The sequence below is a fragment of the Eucalyptus grandis genome, chromosome 9 (genome assembly GCF_016545825.1).
Source record: "Eucalyptus grandis isolate ANBG69807.140 chromosome 9, ASM1654582v1, whole genome shotgun sequence".
NCBI classification, from domain to species: Eukaryota; Viridiplantae; Streptophyta; class Magnoliopsida; order Myrtales; family Myrtaceae; genus Eucalyptus; species Eucalyptus grandis.
Window position 1 is genome coordinate 19162788 of NC_052620.1, and position 20324 is coordinate 19183111.

General features: G+C 42.3%; 1 protein-coding gene across 1 annotated transcript in view; it reads left to right on the forward strand.

The window, feature by feature from the left end:
* Positions 1–4776, forward strand: part of LOC104420396 (transcription factor MYB30) — a 28177-nt gene extending 23401 nt beyond the window's left edge. The window contains exon 4 of the mRNA XM_010032247.2: positions 4561–4776. Within this exon, the coding sequence (XP_010030549.2) occupies positions 4561–4776 (216 nt within the window). The remainder of the gene's footprint in view (positions 1–4560) is intronic.
* The last annotated feature ends 15548 nt before the right edge of the window (positions 4777–20324 follow it).

Sequence of the window (20324 nt, forward strand, 5' to 3'; positions counted from 1 at the left end):
AGAGAAATAAAAGATGAAGACATGACTCCGTGCACAAGTCAATTCGGACGTTTATTTTCTTTTTACTCGCAAATTTGTGACACTGACATTTGATTTCTTCTTTTTAGGCGTGAAACTTTCAAAACCCTATTCCAACGTACAAATATTGATATTATAATCGTTTACAGTATATTATTTTTTCAAAATTAAACAGCATTTCTATTTTTTAAAATTTTTTCCTAGTTTTCGAGGAAAAGTCAAAAAATAACAAATAACAAATAACAAATAATATCTTGAGCTTTCCTGAGCAGCATTTGTCCCTATGATCGTGATGGTAGGAAGAACTGTCTTGCCTTATCGAGGAGGGCGCACTGCTTGTTCTCTTGAAAATGGGTAAATTGACAGTGTCTCCTCTTCTTTGCGTTTTTAAAGACAAAAGCAAAGATAATTATCCAAAACCGAACAAACAATCAGCATCGACAAAAGCAAAGATAATGCTTGTACAGTCACTGAGAAATTATTTTCCGGAGAGATGTACTCATTCAATGATAAAAGTAGGTCTAAGTTATTTGTTGATGATGTTCTAAATACTTGTTCGTGAAATTACTACAAAATCAAAACTCAGGACGCAGTTGCAACTAAGGAAACCATTCTTCAAAAGATCATCCAAAGTCCAATGGAAGTACATCAACCGAGCTCTCATAGATAACACTACGTGGGCCATTATACTTGTGATTAGGTCTCGACATGATATAATGTTGCATTTTAATGACCAAAATCAAATGGGAAATGGGACGGAAGACTAAGCTATCTATGTTCACATTTTCATCTAGAGAGGCAGAGAAATTATTCTACTATTGTCGTACTTGTCCAACGTAAATTAATGCGCGTTCATTGAATGTTCTCCTTTGCTCCAAATCAGCCGCCCACTAAACTTCTATTACCAAAATCTTAATCCTTCTCCATCTATATCAAACTAACAAAAAGGACATACATACAAAGACATGAACGGTGTAGTTCAACCAATCGTTTACTCCAGATGGAAATAGTCCTTCAACAATCCCCTTCTAAGATTTTTTTTTTTTTTTGATCGAATCCCCTTCTGAATTGCATGCTCAAAAAAGGAAAGTAAGTAACATATGCCCTAAACACAAACCCTAGATATCCCCCACGACAAAGCACAAGTAGTATGAAGATACAAAGCTGCATCACATGACAACCTTACGTTTTTCTTAAAACGGACGAGAATAAGACCAGAATAACCAGGTTCATAAAATGTCTCTTCACACCTAGGTTTGTTTGTATTTGCCATTAGGTCTAAAGTGGGAGAGAATAACGAGAATAGAGAAACTTCAAGGCCCTACAAGTCTCCTAAATTGCATTTTTGTAGAAACTCTTGAGACCTACATCTCGTTAATTCACTACCAACTGTTATGGTCCCTTGACAAATGATTCTCGGCCCACAACGCACAATAGCAACCTGCATTTTGACGTAATGCACTCATCGCTGATTCGCTGGGATTGTTGGTAGCGTATAATCTCATCATCTGAAGTAATTTATGTGTCACCGATTCTCTGTCTGGAAAAGTCCCTTGTCACAACAGAAAGGAAGAGCAAACTTTTTCAAATTTCAAACTTGGCGTCAACTTTGGAGAAAATAAAGTATATGTTTATTCAAATATATAGGGACTTAATTAAACTATCGTTCTTGAGAGAACGGGGTACTTGGACGGTCAGAAACTTGTTCGAGGGAAATACCGAAAACCAACGAGCAGTTGCTGAATTGGAGCTCCGGGGAACTGTTAATACACTGGAGATTGCAGAGCTTGGGCTTCAAGTGGAGTTGGATCAGAAGACTGGAAGACCAAAGCTTGTAAATTATGCCTGAAAATGGTCAAATGTCTATTAATCCACTTGATAAGCATACCCTTTTCAGTAGTCCTTAAATTTTTCCACGATGTGTTTCTCTAATGTTTTAATCAACAGAAATTTGCTCTGTGGTATCCTGGGGGCAATTTTTGCCCCTACACATTGAGGGGAAAGCGAGACTAAAGAAATTTTGATGAATTAGCATGTTCTTATAATATTTGTTTTGAAAGAGAATTCTCATTTTCACTTATAAAAATATGTTTTCAAGACTACAGGCGGTGACAATAGAGAGTTTCTCTCGTTTTTTTTGTCTGTAGTAAAACTATACTCTTACTAAGGTCGGCGTCGTTAAGAAAAAGGGTATGACTAAGGAAGTATTAGAAAAGTAATTGTATGGTTAAGGGAAGTAGTCAATTAAGAGAGGATTACGGTGATTGCCGTTAGATAGTGTTGAGCAGTTTCTTTCATCTGTAGTTGGTAGCTATTGAGAATATTAGTTTTCAAAGATATAGAAACTTAACGCCTTGCTTCTTCTAGCTGATTTCTCAAACTTTATATGTGCATTGTTTTGTTGTTTCCGTGTTCCTTGAATGGTGAAACCTAGTTTATCTCGACTTATAACCTGTGCCACTTTGTTATTTTCATTAGTTCTAGGACACTTGTGTGATGCGATCTTGTGGGTTAATGGCATAAAGGCATATCAAAGCAGAAGCATACAGTATCCAGCTGGCCGAATCATACTTATAGAATGCTCTATATGGTAATGCGCTAATAAGGATGAATTTATCTAACAACTCTCAGCAGAAGAAGACTTTCCAATAGGAGGGGCAATTCTACTGGTTGGGCTGCCTTTGATCTATAGCATCGACAAGGATATGCTCTTGAATCTGAAATTGAACACAATCCTTTCCCACCAATATCAATAGCAATTTCTCGCAAAACCCCTGTCAGAATCTTCCGGGGAACAATCACTCTGATAAGAAGCCTTTTTTCGGTAGTTCTTTGGTTTTCTGTAGATTTTCCAGGTTTGGCACACAATGGAAATAAAGAGCAACAACTGCTCTCTGATGATTCTAGTGAGGTACAAGGTACCAATAAGAATTTGATACAAGAGAGCTCACAACAAAACCTAAGAAGCTGAAGGAACTTCATTTCTGGGCTGAGAATGAGTTGATTGTGGGTATTGTTGAAGTTCTCGACAATGATTTTTGTGAAGGCCTCGACTTAGCTGAAGGTATGCTATCTGCTGGGCTCTTTGAAGGAGATCAAGAACGCAAACGGGCAAAACAAAATACTTTCTTCTCGGAATTCTTACCATGATGAGTTACTGAGGAACAAAGATTTTTCTTCAGGGAAGAATGTGGACTTTTCTGATGGCACTAATGCCACTGACACTCTTTAACACTGATTTTAACAGTGTCAACAAATATATGATGGGTGAAAAATCTTTCGGCGGGGGGACTTAGGATGTTTTCACCGGAACAAGGTTTATTTTTGGTGCATTTGAAGTCTTTACCCCTTGAGCCAAAGTGGGGGGAGAAGGACAAGAATGCAATGTGCGTTTTGAGGTACCAGTGTTACCCTACTTGAATCCTCATTCTTTGTACAGTTTACACTTGCTTTCTTTACTTTGTGCAATCACTCTCATACTTAATTAATCAACCGTTGTCTTCAACTTTCAAGTATTTTTAGACTTAAACTTGGTATCTTGGCATCCAACATTTGTCACACTAATTGAGAGAATACTTATTGGCGGTCAACATATTTTCCCATCATATATCTGCTTGTGCAGTTAGGACTCCAAGAATGATGGTTCAATCATCCATTTTGAAGAAGGATGTTCCATCCTAGAAAGAATATTTGAGCCTGAGAATATTTACAATAGAGTGAAATTGGGATCCGCCTTGCTTAACCATATCGAAGTGAAATTCTCAGTAAAAAGTTACATGCAACAGTTTTAAGATGTATCTACAACTTTCATGAAGAAGTCGAAGCCAAAATCCGATTCAAACATCGCATGCAAGCCACTACAACATTCTGGGTCAGGCTGTTTTCTCGAGAACAGTTTACTACTTCAAAACAACACTCTTAAAACTTCGGTTTTTCACACCCTAGACATCCGAAATTCATTGTGTAATTTAAGAGGACTTCCGCGATCTCTCCTAAAGGGAAGATTTTGTAGCAATAACTTTGTACATGTAATCTTTTTGTGGTCCATTTTCTTGTGATGATTCTAGTGGCATGTATATAGATTTTTTTATTACAACCCAATTTATGTCGAAAAGGAATAACATATAAATTGCGCCCGGTTGTGTTTGACTATCCATTTATTTTTATTTTTTTTATCTCCTTACGTTTTTCATCTAAAGTTAAACGATTGAAAATTCATTTTATCCTGAAAATCATGAATTTAACTTCCTGAAATATGCCCTGAGAACAGCGCAGCACAAGCATGCTTTACTCCATCGTCATAGACCTCCGACCACCACAGGACTCACCTACACTCGCTGACCGCCACGCGAACACACTCAAGCATATAAAAATCAAAGACAGAAAAAGAAACAACACGCGAGAGAGCATATGTTAGGACCGGGTATACAGAACGACGAGAATCTTTCTCTCAATCATCAAATAGAGCTCAAGGCCTCTGTTTCCTTCGTAAGCGATAGAAACAGAGCGAATGGAAATTACCATGGTGATTTGGATTTCTAGCCTCATCCGCTGAGCAGATCGGAGAATGGAGGTCCTAGACGTGTCAGCAATGAAGATGGGCACCGGCCAAGGAGCTCCGAATGGAACGGAGTACTTCAAACTTCCCACCAGAAAACAGGGCAGAAAAGAGGAGTTTCGGCGCGGGCAGTGGGAGTGGCGGAAATCGACGGCCACGGCAGATTTCTGGCGATTGAGACCGACGAAGAACACCTGTGAATGAGAGAAATCAGTGACAATCTTTCATTAGCTCTCGGCTCCTCCCGAAATCATGCTCTGTTTTCAGGTACACGTGTAATTAAAATCCAGGGAATTGTTATACACGTGCAATTAAAATCAAAGTACAATTTTTTTGGGAAAAATTCGGGGGCAGACAACAATTCGTGGTTAATTCGGAGATTGACAACAAATTATTTTTCAGAATCACTCGTCCGAGTAAACACTCAACGGTCACAACGGTCACAATGGCCACGCAGTCGCTACTTGCCCTAATATTTCCTAATTTGAAACTCCCGGATCTCACTGATGATCCACTCAGAATTCTCATCTTCTTCAAGTAATTCCTAATATTTCCTAATTTGCAATCGCACCAGCTTTCTTCTTCCCCTCCCTCTCACCCCTTCTACGTCGCTCTCTCTCTCTCTCTCTGTGAAAACCCACGATCATCATCTTTTCGTCTGTTGATCTCTTCATCACTTGGCGATAATGGGGTATCAAAGTTTTCCAGCGGCGACAGTCTATTTTCGGTCTGCAAAGGGGGAGAGAAAGATGGAGTTCGATTTCTCATCTCTTCATCTCTTGGCGGACGCAGCTTCATTGGTCTCCAAAGGAAAGCTAAGTCTCGCGGCTCCCTTCTTGGATCGTGATGATGAGAAGAAGTTCACCGTCATGACCACCAATACTTTTGGGTCAATCGGTATTGGATGGACCGTTAAGAAGAAGAGATCACCGCGAGCGCGAAGGCTGACAATCCACCCCCAGAAGTCAAGTTCTGGTCCATTTGTCGTTGTCCAAAACAACAAGCAAGAGCCTTCTAGAGTTGTCGCTGAGTACTGCAAGAAGCGTCCACGCACATTCGATTCCTCCGAAACCCAAGAATTGGGTAGAGTTTCCAAGAAACCCAAGAAAGCTCCCAAGTTGGATCTCGCTACTCTAATCGGACCAAGCGAATTGCCAACAAAGTACATGGACAAAATACGGGAAATGCATGGTCAAGATGTGACACTCGTGGTGGAGAAGACACTTACTGCCACAGACATGAGCCGCGGCCAAAGTAGGCTCTCTATACCCAACAAGCAGATGAGGCAAGGTTTCTTGAGCGAAGAAGAGATCCGAATCCTAAATAGGAAGGAGGGCATTAAGGTTTCCCTCATTGAGCCATGTCTCGAAGTTTCTCATGGGTTGCGACTCAAGAAGTGGAATTACACGAGCAAAAATTTTTCTTATATGCTGACGGAGAGGTGGAATGCAGTTGCGCATCCTTACATGCGGAATGAACTCATGAAGGATACCTTCATTCAGCTTTGGTCCTTCAGGGTGGATGGCAGCCTTTGGTTTTGCCTCAGGAAAGTTGAAGCACCAATGAGGCAATGGAAAGGATGGCTGTGATCTTCCTCCCGTTTCGTGAAGAGAAAATTCATGATATTTCTCTAAGTTCACTATGGTACATAACTAGTTAGCTTCACTTTTCTTATACTTTTTTTTTTAAATTTCGATGTCTAGGTAAATTCATTTTTTCTTGTTATTTCGGGACCACTATTGGTGTCTCGATGAAGTTAGGAAGTGATAGCAATTGGCATAGTCCTCATAGATCAACAGTGGTTGATCATGAGTTTTTTTATGGAGCTTTTTGTTGCTCTCGAGTTTCTCTTTTTTTGTATTTTTTGTTGGATTTTGCACAGGAAAGTGCATATGGTACTATGGAATCAATGATCATTGGAATGGCTATAGACACTAAACTGTCAATTTCCATATTGAGATCTTTTGAAAAGTTTAACTATTTTTCATATGCCAATGGATGTCGTCATTAAAGAAATGTGCATGGTAAAGAACTCAAAGTCATAAAGATGACAACATAGTGGGTCAATAGATATAAAGGGTATTTTTAGTCAATCACAAGTTTAATTGACACTCATCAATAATTTGTGCAAGAAGAAGATTGACATCGGACAAACCAAATTTCAGAACTCTTGACTGACAAATTAAAATAATCCATTCCAAATAATATATCGACTCATCAATGGACTCATATAAATGCACCAACCAGAACAGACAATACATTATCAAACGCCCCTAAATTATGAAGGTATTAACTTGTCACAAACCAAACCACCTAGACCATATACATGAAACATGGCCAAACCCGCGGGTGTGTGTTTTTGTTACGTTATTATCTCTCTTTTGTTTCCTGTCTGTTATCATTTCAAGAAACGGGGTTTTAATGTGGATTTGAGTCTTCTCGATTTAAGGCCAATCATTCGGCAGAAAGGGTCGAGTACTGTCTACAAGGATCAAAACGTGTCTTGGTGGATCAAGATTTTTACATTGAAAATTTCACCACATAGATCACTAACCCTAGTATCGGATGGGCGTTTGCTCAGGTTTGGCGAGAACAGGAAAGAGTTGCCGGCTTCGATGGATGAACTATCTGAGGCCCAACATCAAGCACGGAAACATCACCCAAGAAGAGGAAGAAATCATTATTAACTTGCACCTAGTTCATGGTAACCGGTGAGTAAATGTACTCGTATAGCATGATTCTTGATCGATATCGATGACACGCATGATGGGGGAATAAAATTGGAATGGTAATACAGAGAAGGACAATAACTTGAGTCATAAGTGGGGCAATCCCCACAATCAAGAATCTAAAACTGTACATTAACTATTGAGTCTATGATTCTACTAACAAGCATGAAAACATTGTAATTGCTCTCTGGAAATAATTAGATATCTAATTCGCAAGTTCCTTGTTGTAGTTGGGCCAGCATAGCGAGTAGACTTCCGGGAAGGACGGACAATGAGATAAAGAACTATTGGAATACTCGTTTGAAGAAACGTTTTCTCATGGAAAATTTGCAAATGCCAACTGCATGCGATGTGAAAGTCAACTGCAATCACGATGATCCTTTATCTTGCCAAGATTCATCAATTGCCCTTACTGATGCTACAAAAGCAGAAAACCTTGGATCTCCTTGTGGAATTGATCCAGTTGACAAACCCCTAGTCAATGGCTTGACCTCACCGGGCAACAAAATTGACGAAGTAGATTGGGAACAATTGGTTTCACTGAGGGATCTTTTTTTATTAGAAGATTTTGAAGGCACATGCTCAAACTCAGGAACTACATCTCCTGCTTCTGAGTGTATATACTCTGAGGCAGTGTATTTTGGTGAATCCTACGAGGACATTGTCAAAGATTTATGGGGAAATTGATGATGCTGATGTGCTCAAAATTTTGTCGCAATATATGATCCTCGTGGTTTTCCTTTGTAAGGTCAGTTATCAGTTTGTAAGGCTAGCATGTTCCTGCTATGGAGTCAAGTTCGTCTAAAAATGAAGTTTTGTGAATTATAGCATGTATATCAGTGACAGAGGAGAAATGTAATAAATGTTCATGCACTATTGAGGATCATTTCTATGGTGATAAATCCCTTGTCTTGTGTTAAGATATCAACTCATCTCTTTGCAGCTGATTGAATTGCGGTTAAATTTATAAATTGACATCATTAACATCTAGGGGTATTTCATGCTCCATTTACAAAATCGGCACTGCATGTAATCTAATGCCAATGGATGGGTTCGTAGATTTATTGAAATTAATTTTGTCTCAGTATACTTTTTTTTCAAAGAACGACAGTTACAGCTCTAATGCCACTTGATTGGGTGTTTAAGCTCCAATATTGCTCATTCCTTCATGGTGATGGCATATAATCAACTATAATATCATCGAAATAGACTTGCATTCATACAGTCTAAGCAAAATCTTTTCCGGATTAGGAAGAAGTGATTGAATGGATTTTGCGACATCCTCAAGAAAAATATCTCCTGCTGTAGTTTTTGGCCCCAACTTATGTTATACCAGGAATAATAGGTTGCATTATGCTGGGCTCTTGTTAACGTTGCCAAGAATAGTTACCGCGTGTAAAGCTGTGCAAAACATTTTTTTTGGACCATCAGAAGCATTTGTGTTATAATTGGGGCATTTGTTAGAAATAACCTGATGGTTGATGTCTGATAGACTAGTAATACAATCTTAACAGAGGGCAAATCAATTATCTTGCCTCGCAGATTTCTTCTTAATAGCTCGAGATCTCGCTGTGCAAAACATTTTTTTTTGGACCATCAGAAGCATTTGTGTTATAATTGGGGCATTTGTTAGAAATAACCTGATGGTTGATGTCTGATAGACTAGTAATACAATCTTAACAGAGGGCAAATCAATTGTCTTGCCTCGTAGATTTCTTCTTAATAGCTCGAGATCTCGCTTCACTATATTGTATACTCTCTCTACTCTCTCTCTACTCTCTCTCTCTCTTCACACCACACCACCACACCCCCCAGCCCCCCCCAACTTGTGTGATGTTTCATTGAAAGAAATACTTGAGAAAAGTGGCAGATGAAGGGGTGCGAAAGGAGAAAACATCCTTGGTCTGAATAGATGGCGGTGGTAGTGAGTTTGGTGAAGATGGTGATGATGGCAACTCCAATACTGATGGCGACGGTAATGAGTGGCGGATCAATTAGAGTGGTGTTTTTGTTTTGTTTTGACGTGAACGGTTGTAAAAGAAATACATATAGAAGTCACTATCTAATAATGATCAAACGTGTAATCAAAGACTAGCAACTACAACGGAACACTTGACCTTAATTACAACAAAGTCGCATTCATGAATGCTGTCACCCCTTCATCCATGTTGGGTTCATTCAACTATAAATCATCATAGGATTCAACAGAGAATACAAGCTCAGGCTGAATGCACCCAAATGAATGGATAGGAGCCCCAGACTCAGTGAACATACCCTCAAATCTCTCTACAACGTTTAGATCTTTCAGAGGAAGAAACTGGTTGGATACGCGTTCTTGCCCTTCACTTTGGTTAAGTTTTTTGTCATCATCAACTACAAAGAAAGCCTGAGAGTCTTCTGCATTAAGTGTTTGATAAGAATGCCCATGGTTTGTTGCCGTTTTGGTATCGATACTTTGAATAATGGCTAGATCATAGTGCGGTAAATAGTCCTCATGCGAATCAACTTTGATCTCAGGTGCCATCATGTTTGAATCTTGCGGAAGCGTTTTCTCAAGCGGGCATTCCAAAAGTTCTTAATTCTTCGATGAAGTCTAGATGCTATGGCTGCCCACCTCTAACGGGAAAAATGAAAGGCAGCTGAAAAATGTTCTGTCCTTGAGATCAATTATCTGATGGCTTAAACTCATCATACAAACGAGCACATATCTTATCCTCTTGTTTGGATGGGTTACTAGACAAGATCTGATGATAGCATGAACTGACTTCCGTCTAAGGGTCTTCCAATGTATCATTTCTGGGGGGAGAATTACCAAAAAAGTCCTAAACCTATTAGATTGTGCCAATTTAGTCCTAAACTTTTTTTTTTTGGCCAACTTAGTCCTAAACCTTTTATAATTGTGCCAATTCAGTCCATCCGGCCAAAATTGGCCGGCTGGTGCTGCGTGGACGCCGGCCGGCCGGCGAACGATTTTTTAATTTTTTTTTTTTCGATTTTTTAATTTTTTTAATTTTTTTTTCTTCCTATCTTCTTCTTCCTCTGGCCGGCGCTGGCCGGCCGGCCAGAGGCGAGGGCCGGCGAGGTCAGCCTCGCCGGCCACTGGCGAAGGCGAGCCTCGCCCAGCGACGGCGAGGCCGCCGTCGCCCAGCCAAGGCGAGGCTCGGCCTCGCCCAGCCATGGCGAGGTCGAGCCTCGCCGGATCGGGCAACGGCAGCCTCGCCGTCGGCCGGGCGAGACTCGCCTTCGCCGGTGGCTGGCGGGGGCGAGCCTCGCCGACGGCAAGGCCGCCGTCGCCCGGCCAAGGCGAGGCTCGGCCTCGCCCGGCCATGGCGAGGTCTAGCCTCGCCGGCCCCTCCGGCGAGGTCGACCCTCGCCTTGGGGAGAGGGTCGACCTCGCCGGTGGCGGCGAGGCTGCCGTCGCCGGGCGAGGCTCGCCCCCCGCCGGCCACCGGCGAAGGCGAGCGCCTCGCCGACGGCGAGGCCGCCATCGCTAGATCCGGCGAGGCTCGACTCGCCATGGCCGGGCGAGACCGAGCTCGCCTTGGAGCGACGGCGGCCTCGCCGTCGCCGGGCGAGGCTCGCCTTCGCCGGTGGCGGCGGGCGAGCCTCGCCGGCCCTCGCCTCCCGGCCGGCCGGCCAGCGCGGCCGAGGAAGAAGAAGATAGGAAAAAAAAAAAGAAAAAAATTTAAAAAATTTAAAAAATCGAAAAAAATTTATTAAAAATTGTTCGCCGGCCGGCCACGTCCACGCATCGCCGCCGGCCGGCCAATTTTGGCTGGATGGACCGAATCGGCACAATTGTAAAAGGTTTAGGACTAAATTGGCCAAAAAAAAAAGTTTAGGACTGAATTGGCACAATTGAAATAGGTTTAGGACTTTTTTGGTAATTCTCCCCATTTCTGGGTCCAGTGGAATTTCATCGATAACTAATTGAGAAAGCTCTAGCCTGAAAAGCAGTAGCAGTCGTGGAGTCTTTGACTCGGAGGTGAGATGAAAAATTGTTGGAATCGATAAACCTTTGTGCATCAGTTTTCATTCCAAAATGAAATAGCCATAGGGTTTGCCAAAATTATGTGAGAGCCAATCTATCGGGTAGAGAAACTGCTCTTGCAGCTATGAGTGTTAGTATGATTACCGATTACCCAGAACTCGGTGTAACCTGATGATGATTTCCTCCTCTTCTTTCGTGATGTTCCCACGCTTGACGTTGGGCCTCAAGTGGTTCATCCAACGAAGTCGGCAACTTTTCCCGGTTCTTGCTAAACCTGTGAGTAATTAAAATTCAAGACTCGGGTCAGTCACATTAGCATCTAATCTTAACTCAAAACAACCAGTCGTAGACTTCCTCAGGGATTATAAATAAAATCTAACCAGCAGGTTTAGCCATCTGAGTCCAGTTCCAGATGCCATATCTCCTGATGTAAGCGATTAGCTTTTGGTCTTCTTCTGGACTCCAAGTGCCCTTTTTCAGTGAGTTATTATCGTAGTCAATTCCTGGACGTCTCACCATTGAAATCGATCAATGGTCAGATATAAGCTGATGCTTCTTTTCTTTCCAAACTCTCTAGCTCTCCAACTTGTTTCATCGGAGGAACTCACTCCCAGACACGCTTCTACATAGAATATTGATTTGGTCCCTTGGTAATTTCAGACTTCACATAACACATATTAAGGGTCTTGTGTATTTTTTTTTATGCAGATTATTATACGATTAAGTCCTTTTAGGTTAGGCCGTGCAACATGCATTATTCTAAATGTTCAAGGAAAGAGCCATTGAAATGGCGTAAACTAAGCCGCCGCTTCGCTATTGGACGAGTTTTTCCCACTCTCATCCGAGAGTGATAAGGTATATAATGTAATTTGCACCATTTTTTTTTTTGTGTGTGTAATGCACTTAAACTACTTTTTAAAAAAAAAAAATTATTTACAAAAAAAAAAAAAAAAAACTAAGTTGGTGATGCGATGTGGATCAATTAAATTGAAGTTCAAATAGTATCAGACGCTAGAAACATGTTAGAAAATCGAAAGAGTCCAAAAGTTTAAGCTCATAGAGGCCATTGAAACTCAACAAGCAAGCGCTACTTTAATGGAAACAAGTCTTAAATCTATTGTATTAGTACAAATTTAGTTACAACCATTTCAATTAGAACAATTTAATCCTAAACATTTTCATATTGGTACCAATTGAGTATATTCAACCAATTTAAGCCAAAAATTACTTAATTGGATGCCTACCATCTTACATGACACGGTTAACACTAACATGAACATTTTTTAAATTTTAAATATTTTTTTCTTTTCTTTTTCTTTTACCTTTTCTTTTATATTTACTTTTTTTGTTCTTTTTTACTTAGTTCCCTCCGCTAGTTGCTAGCCCTTGTTATGGCCAACAAAGTTCATTGGCTATTGGCAAGGGTGAGGGCCGGGACGCATTCGCTGGCCACAAGCAAGGCCAGCTTCACCGGCCTTTAGCGAGGATTGGACGAGGCCGCCTCTCCCTCAATTCGACAAGGGCACCCTCGCCTGGCCAAGGTTCCTCATCAGCCTCTGATGAGGGTTGGATGAGAGTCCCCTCACTAGATCTAGTGGGGGGCCTCGTTGGCCTCTAGTGATGGCTAGGGGCAGCCTTACCTAACGCTCGCCAGCCCCTGCTAAAGGCCGGTGAGGGCTGACATTGCTTGTAGCTGGCGAGGGCATTCCGACCCTCACCCTTGTTGGCAGCTGACCAGCTCTGCCGACCATCAAGGAGGTTGGTGATTGGCGGAGGGAGTTGTTGATCAATAAAATATTTACAAAATTTTGGGAAAGGAAATGATGTCCTCTTGGGGGACGAACAATCGAAATCTAAGATGATAAATTACTATTCAGTCTAACTCTCCACACGCATGAAAAGACAGAGATTAAATTCAACCCGGAAATGGGATGTTGGAGATGCCCATACCATCGTTTTCGAAAGTTAACCTGAATATATTCAAACTAAAAAGGGTGGCTACTTAAACCAATAAGTAATGTTGTTAATCTAGATAAAGCCATGGAGGTTCAGATGTAGTTTAATCCTTACTAAAATGAATAACTAATACACAAAGATATATATGGCATCTGGACGGGTATAATCTATCTAGGTAAATTGTATTAAGCATTTTGGACCCATTAATAAGAAATGTTGGGCGGGAGAAGGGGACTAGTTGATGTGCGCGAAAGCCAGTCTTGACATCACCTAACCATCAAGCCAAAAAGGAAAAAGAAATGCTAATTGACAGGCGCTTGCACGAGGTAAAAATTTCAAAATTTTAAGACATGAAAAGAGAGGATGGATGGGTTCACTCAACTCATTCATACATACAGATAAAAATAATACGGCAAATATAAATGTGAAATTATTATACAATGAACAATGCATGAGCCTATTTATAGGTTTTATTAGATAATTATCTAAGGTAAAATATTAGTTAAGGATATACAAAATAGATTAATAATGTATATGTGATTTTAATAGATAAGAAGAATAAAAAAATATTATAATTATCTCATATATATATATCCTAGAGAAATAACGGGTTCCCAAAGTCAAATTATAAGTTCAAAATGGAACTAAATACTCTCGGTATATCGATACTCGAAATGGGTGTGCATATTGGTTGCATGTAATTGAAAGATGAACTCAAAGGTAAAAATTAATCTGAAACATATTGTGGCAAAGAACAAGAAAACGCAAAACGATTAATATCAAGTCCCTAACAATTTTTCAAACTTCTAATACCCAGGGTCTATGAACTCCATGCCAGATTATGAGCCAAATAAGTCGTGAGCTTCGCCGGGACAAGTAGCCCACAAGGAATTGGTAGCACCTCGTGTACGGAGGGGATTGAACTTGTGGAGTCACATGCCCAAGCCTATCTTTATATCAATCGTGCATTTCAAAGCTTGGTATCGTCGAAGTTAAGTCTGTGTATTTGATAAAAAAGAAGGAATTGATCACTTCCCAAATGTAATAATTTTTCATTTATCGTGACATTTTCAAATTTACTCTCGCATTTAATTGATTTAAATGAACTTGGACCGAACATGGTCTAACCAGTTCGGACATCACACTCCTTCATCCAACTATCCCTAGCAATCTTCATTATTGTTGACGCCTAAAATTTACTATTAATTAATTAGGTTTTACTTTATTTTACTTTATTTTTTATTTTATCTTTTCGGATAATAAATAACGAAAAAAAAACAGAAAAAACAAAAAAGCAGCCCCCGCATGGGGCTCGGCCCATCATCGCCTCAAGCCCGGCCCCTCCGCATCGTCTTCTTCCTCGTGCCACCGGAGAGCACGCGGGCAGGTGCGACGCCGGAGAAGCATGAGCGGACGGCGGTCGCGTGCGGAGCAGAGGGGCAGGTGGCGTCGATGGGACGTGACCGGAGGCAGCGATGATGGCGGATGGGACGGCGGTCCAACCGGCGGGTCGAAGCCTCGCCGACCGGCCGCTCCCGCGCCTATAAATAGAGGGGAGCCATCGTCGACGAAGGGACATGGACAGAGGCCGAGAAGGATCGAAAGCTGCAGATCCTTGAAACCTCCCACTGAGAGACTTCAGAAGGGGGGCCAAGGACGAGCACGCCGAGATCCAAGGTCGGCCGGAGAAGCGAGCACAGAGACGCGCGGAGGAAGGAGAAAGGGAGAGGGATCAAGGTCGCGACCCTTGGACACCCCACCGAGAGACTTCGGGGGGCCGAGGGGCTCGCGGCCCGGATCCGGGCTTACTGGAGTAGAGAGAGAGAGAGAAAGGGGCCGGAGAAGAGGAGATTTGCGTGGGTCTTGCCGCGCCGCCGCCCCGTCACGCCGTTGCCACGAACGGGTATCGTGATGTCGCCGTCGCCATCTCCCTCTCCGTAGTCCGGTCATCGTTCTTTGTTGCCGCGGAATGCTCCGTTTCCCCCTTTCGGCGCCGCGGATTCGCAAACCCTAGGGTTTGCGATTTCCGAGTCACGAAGCGGATCGGGGTTTGGAAAGCCGGGTAGGGATTCCGTGATTTAAGGGCGGCGGAAGCCGGTTGGATCTCGGGTAGGGTTTCACGGGGAGCGGGTTGCGAAGTCGGGTCGCGAATCGGAGCCGGGTCGGGTAGGGTTCGCGGGAGTCGGGTCGCGGAGCGAGCTTGTCGGGCCGGGTTGTCGGGTCGGGGCTGGGTGTCCCTAAACACCCGGCCACGACGCCGTTTCATTAAATAAAATAAAAAAAGGAAAAAGCCGAAAAATCCGAGTCGGGCCCGCAACGCGGCCCGTCCCAGCGTTTGGGTCGCCGGCGGGTCGGACCCAACGCGAGATCCGGCCCAGGCCGGTTTTGTTTTATTATTTTAATATAAAATAGTATTCTAATAAATAATAAATAAATAAATAATTTTCAAAAAAATCAAAAATGTTTTAATTTCCAGAAAATCAAAAAAATATTTAAAAAATATTGAAAAATGTTTTATTTTCTAAAAAAATCGAGAAAAATCAAAAATAATTTATTTTCCAAAAATATTTTGAAAAATATTAAAAAATATTTTATTTTCCGAAAAATCATAAAAATAAAAAATATTCCATATTTTCCAAAATGTCAAAAATCCAAAAAAAGCTAAAAATTCAGAAAAAGCCAAAAAAGACTTGTATTTTTCCAAAAATACCAAAAAAATCCGAAAAAATCCATTTTGTGTCCAAAAATTAGAAAATGACTCAAAAAATATTTTTCCTCCCAAAAATGCATGGAAAACCCCTTGAACATCCAAAAAAAAAAACCTTAGGATTTAAACAAGATTAGGTACCGAAATGGCATTAGTGATTAACTAGTGTAATCAAGTCCCCGATCCTAATTTCTCTGGGTTGCGCAGAGTGAGTATTTCTCCGATACTTCACTTGGGTTTCTAATCAACCCACCCCAAATCGATTAGTGGCGACTCCAATTTAAAAATTAATTTACAGGTTAAAAACTCAGACCATTAAGTCGTGAATTGGTGGACTTGGGAGAGTCCGGGCTTAATAATTTCAGCCGAGCCATTAGCCTCCTTAGGCGTTCGTACCCGATTGCGGGCGCCCGAGAAAAAGAGGTCGCGGACGGCTTGGCGACTCCGCTGGGGACCTTGAGGACTTAGGCCATTTTATCTTTGTTTAAATGCTTTGTGACTTGGGTTTTTTTTCTTTTGTGAGGATGATAGCTTAAAGTTTTTATTCTGTTAAAATAAAATGTTTTGTGATTATAAACTGATGTGCATTCTTAAATGTTTTAGCATTACACATGGCACACACAACCCGGCCGCCGGACTCCGGGCCGCCATAGGATTTTTAGGATGGTGTTAAGAAAGATACGATCTCGAACGCGAGACTGCGATGTAGAGGTTGCCTTTCTTTTCCCGAATTTCTTAGCCAAGGTTAGAGGGTATGCGCTAACGCGAGACTGCGACGGGCGGATACCTTTTTAATTTCATCAAGCCTTCTGAGTTAGAAATCGAGCCGCACGTCCCATGCGCATGTCTTTGTGCTTGCCATTTTTCTAAAAGCAAAGTGATTTCTTTACTTTTACTCAGTCTTTTATTTGGCCCATGGCAATTTAGGATAAGCTTTTCAAGTCCCAGTTTATATGCGATGGGGAAAGACGATATCCAGTTCATTCCTACTCCCAAGGCAGAGCTCTTCGGATGGTGGGGTCAATTAGATCAGTTTGCCCAAGAGCGTGTGAAGGCCAAAGTTGGTCATCTCCTATCATTGATCCAAATCACTGTTCGCCTTGAAGTCATACAAGCCATGGCACATTTCTGGTGCCCGAAGACGGTTACTTTTATATTCGGTAGGTTTGAGCTAACCCCAACCCTGGAAGAATACATCATCATCACTGGAATGCCTCTTGAGAAAAAGCTCGTCAAACCATCAACAGGTGCCCTCCCATGGCGCGGGTTGGCGCGACTTTTAGGAACTGAAATCTATGTCATGAGGCAAATTCTTGAAAACAACCATAATATATGCCCTCTAGAATTCATGAATGCATGTTTTCAAAACTAGCCTACGACCAAAAAAAGTGAGATTTTCCTCCTGGCCTTTTTCGGGCTCATCGTTTTCCCCCATCAAAGAAATGCCAGAAGTCCTGAGATGGCATGGATAGTTGATCAAATCTTGAGAGGAGGGAATTGTGTCAACATGATTTTAACTGAAACATTCTTGTCTTTTTATCGTTTTAAAGACAACTCGGAAAAAATCATGCGAGCATCTCCTGAAATTTTACAAGTCTGGTTCTTTTCTCACCTAAGTGAATTTCGAGACTTCATGCGATCATCTGAAACGAATGCTTTCGAAAACCCATTACAAAAATTTATGATTTTAGGACCATACATTCCCAATCAAAGCTGTTTAAATTGGGTAAGCTTCCTAAGAGACCCGGCTCCTGAGGCATTCCAATGGTGTGCTGGTTGGTTCCATGAAAAGAGAGCTCGCTTCGCTTACAAGCGTTGTCTCTCAATTCCGTTGCTCGGCCTCACCGGCGCCATTCTCTATCACCCTTATCAAGTGGCACGACAATATGGAGCCCTTCAGAGATCCCACCACCTTTCATCGGGAAGATCTCTTCGGTTCTTTTTAACACAAGCGGTGACTACGCATTCGAAGTTTCTACCGCTCGGGAAGCTTGGGACAAGTGCCATCGCAAAAGGATCGTGGTACCCGAAGGGCAGGGGAGAAGAAAAAGCCCACCACGCCTCCATGTCCTACATCCACAACCATCGCATCCCGAGATGGAAGCCATTAGTCCCTCACTCAATCAGCGAGAGCAGCCAACACGAGCAAGCAGAGCTCATGGAGAGGGATTTGGGAATGGACTGGATGCACACCTCAGAGCCAGTTCAAGAAAGCAGGCGTTCTCGCAAGAACAAGGCTCCCCGTCGCATATAAATTGGCAATCATGTGCCCCTTAGTGTTAATAGTGTGAAAGTTTCGTCCCATTGTTTAGGGACTTTTGTTTAAATATCTAGTATTTCATTCTGTCATTTCCATTTCAAGTTTTAAGTGTTAGGAGCTGGCAGTCTACAAATCCTCTTTTGATAAATAAAAAAGCAGTTAGACCATTGCCATTGGTCAATCTTTGTTTTACTTCCGTGCTCATTTATTGTTTTCACAACGAGCAGGTAATTATGAATCACCGACCACCAATAGCTCGCGACTGGCCTCATGCATTAGGGCCCGATTAGAATGATATACAAAATCGCCTTATTAACATTGAAGATGGTGTAGGACAGATGTCCATTGTCCTTCAACAACTCTCAAGACAAATGAAATCCACTCAAGCTGAGCCCAACTCTATAGTTGCCTCAAACACCGTCATGACACCGCAAATTTGCCGTAAATAGCCGTACCATAGACGGTTTGAAAAGATCATGAAAAAGTTAAGGCATTGCGGGGAGCGAAATCCCATGGACCTGTCCAATTACGCCGGCATTGAGATTCTGAAGAGCTCAAACTTTGTATGCGAAAGGTACGTTGATACCTCTCGCCCAGAGACCTACTTGCAGGCCTATCTAGTCCGAAAGATGATTCAATCGTACCAATCGAGCTTGACCGCCCTTGCCTTGCGATGATACATTGTCGGGAAGATTAGTCTCCTTAAAACTTTGGAGGGAACTAATTCATGTTTTTCACCAAGAATATGATATTGACATCAGCCCGACATAGCCTTGCCCTACGAAGAGCTGATGATCGCGGAGCACGAGGAACCGTTAGCGCTGAGTTAGGAGAAGAACATGTCAATAAAGCCTTGCATGATAAATGGGCAGCCGAACAACGCCCTCTTACTGGAAAATTTCTCACTAGGAAAGGCAAGGAGCCTTTGTACGAGATCAAAGACACGAGAGCTTTGTTCAAGACCGGGGCACGACAGGACAACTCCCCTAAGCTTACTCCAAGAGCTAGGGTCCAAAGAATACCAACCCCCATCAACTTGGGAAGTGAATCAGATAGTGAAACTCCAATGTCTCTCACTTCCTTTGACGAGAATCGAGCTAGCAAACGAAGGGCCTTACTCAAAGGTCGGACCAAAAGCCAAGAAAAGAAAGCCTAAGCAAATCAATGCAGCATCGTCGACGAGCCACCGCACCAAAGCTTCGAGCATTCCCAAGAATACAACCCCGAAGACTTCCGGCCCTAGAATACAATCCCAAGGACTTCCAGCGTTATTTCAACAATGCGACGATTCATCATATAATCAAGTTTCCTACTCTCATGGGGATGAAGGCCCGTCGAAGAGGAAGCGTACGTCTTTATCCGCTACGATCCTAATGAAGCACTAAGCTTGTCCTCGACCATGAGGATAGCTTCAATACTTTATCCTCATTTGGAAATTTTTACCAAGAAGAAAGCAATGGGGTAATCTCGGTAGAATCCAACTTCCCTGAAACAGAAAAATTCACCACTACAGCGGATATGCAGTGGGAAAACCAGTGGCCTAACCAAGATACATCAAGCCTGTCTTGCGCTCATAGGAGCATGACCCCTGGAGAGATGTGGATACCTAATCTCCGCAAGTATAGCGGCACGACTTGCCCCGTGGCCCACTTGCAGTACCTCCATGCTGAAATGAGTCGGTACTATGGCTCGATGTCGTTCACAACTCAGGCATTCCAAGAAACTCTTACGGGGTGCCTTTGCAATGGTTTATCACGGCAAACATTTATCTTCTAAAGGATTGGAATGAGCGACTTCCACATTCTTGCATCGGTACCAAAGCCAGATCGGAACCGAACCGCCTTGTGAGCTTGGCTCACTTCACAAGAAAACCAATGGAAGATTTCCGAGCATACGCGAGGAGGTGGAGGGCTTTCATGATGCAAACCCACCCTCAACCGGCTGAAGAGGAGTTAATGAAGCAGTTCATAGAAGTTTTGTCCTGCAAGCATCGCTGTTGGCTACATGGGTTACACTTCCGTAACTTCAACGAGGTAGTCATCGCATGCGAATACTTCGAGTCTATTGAAGGCGAGGAATTCAAAGACGCTTAGCTTCAAGACCAG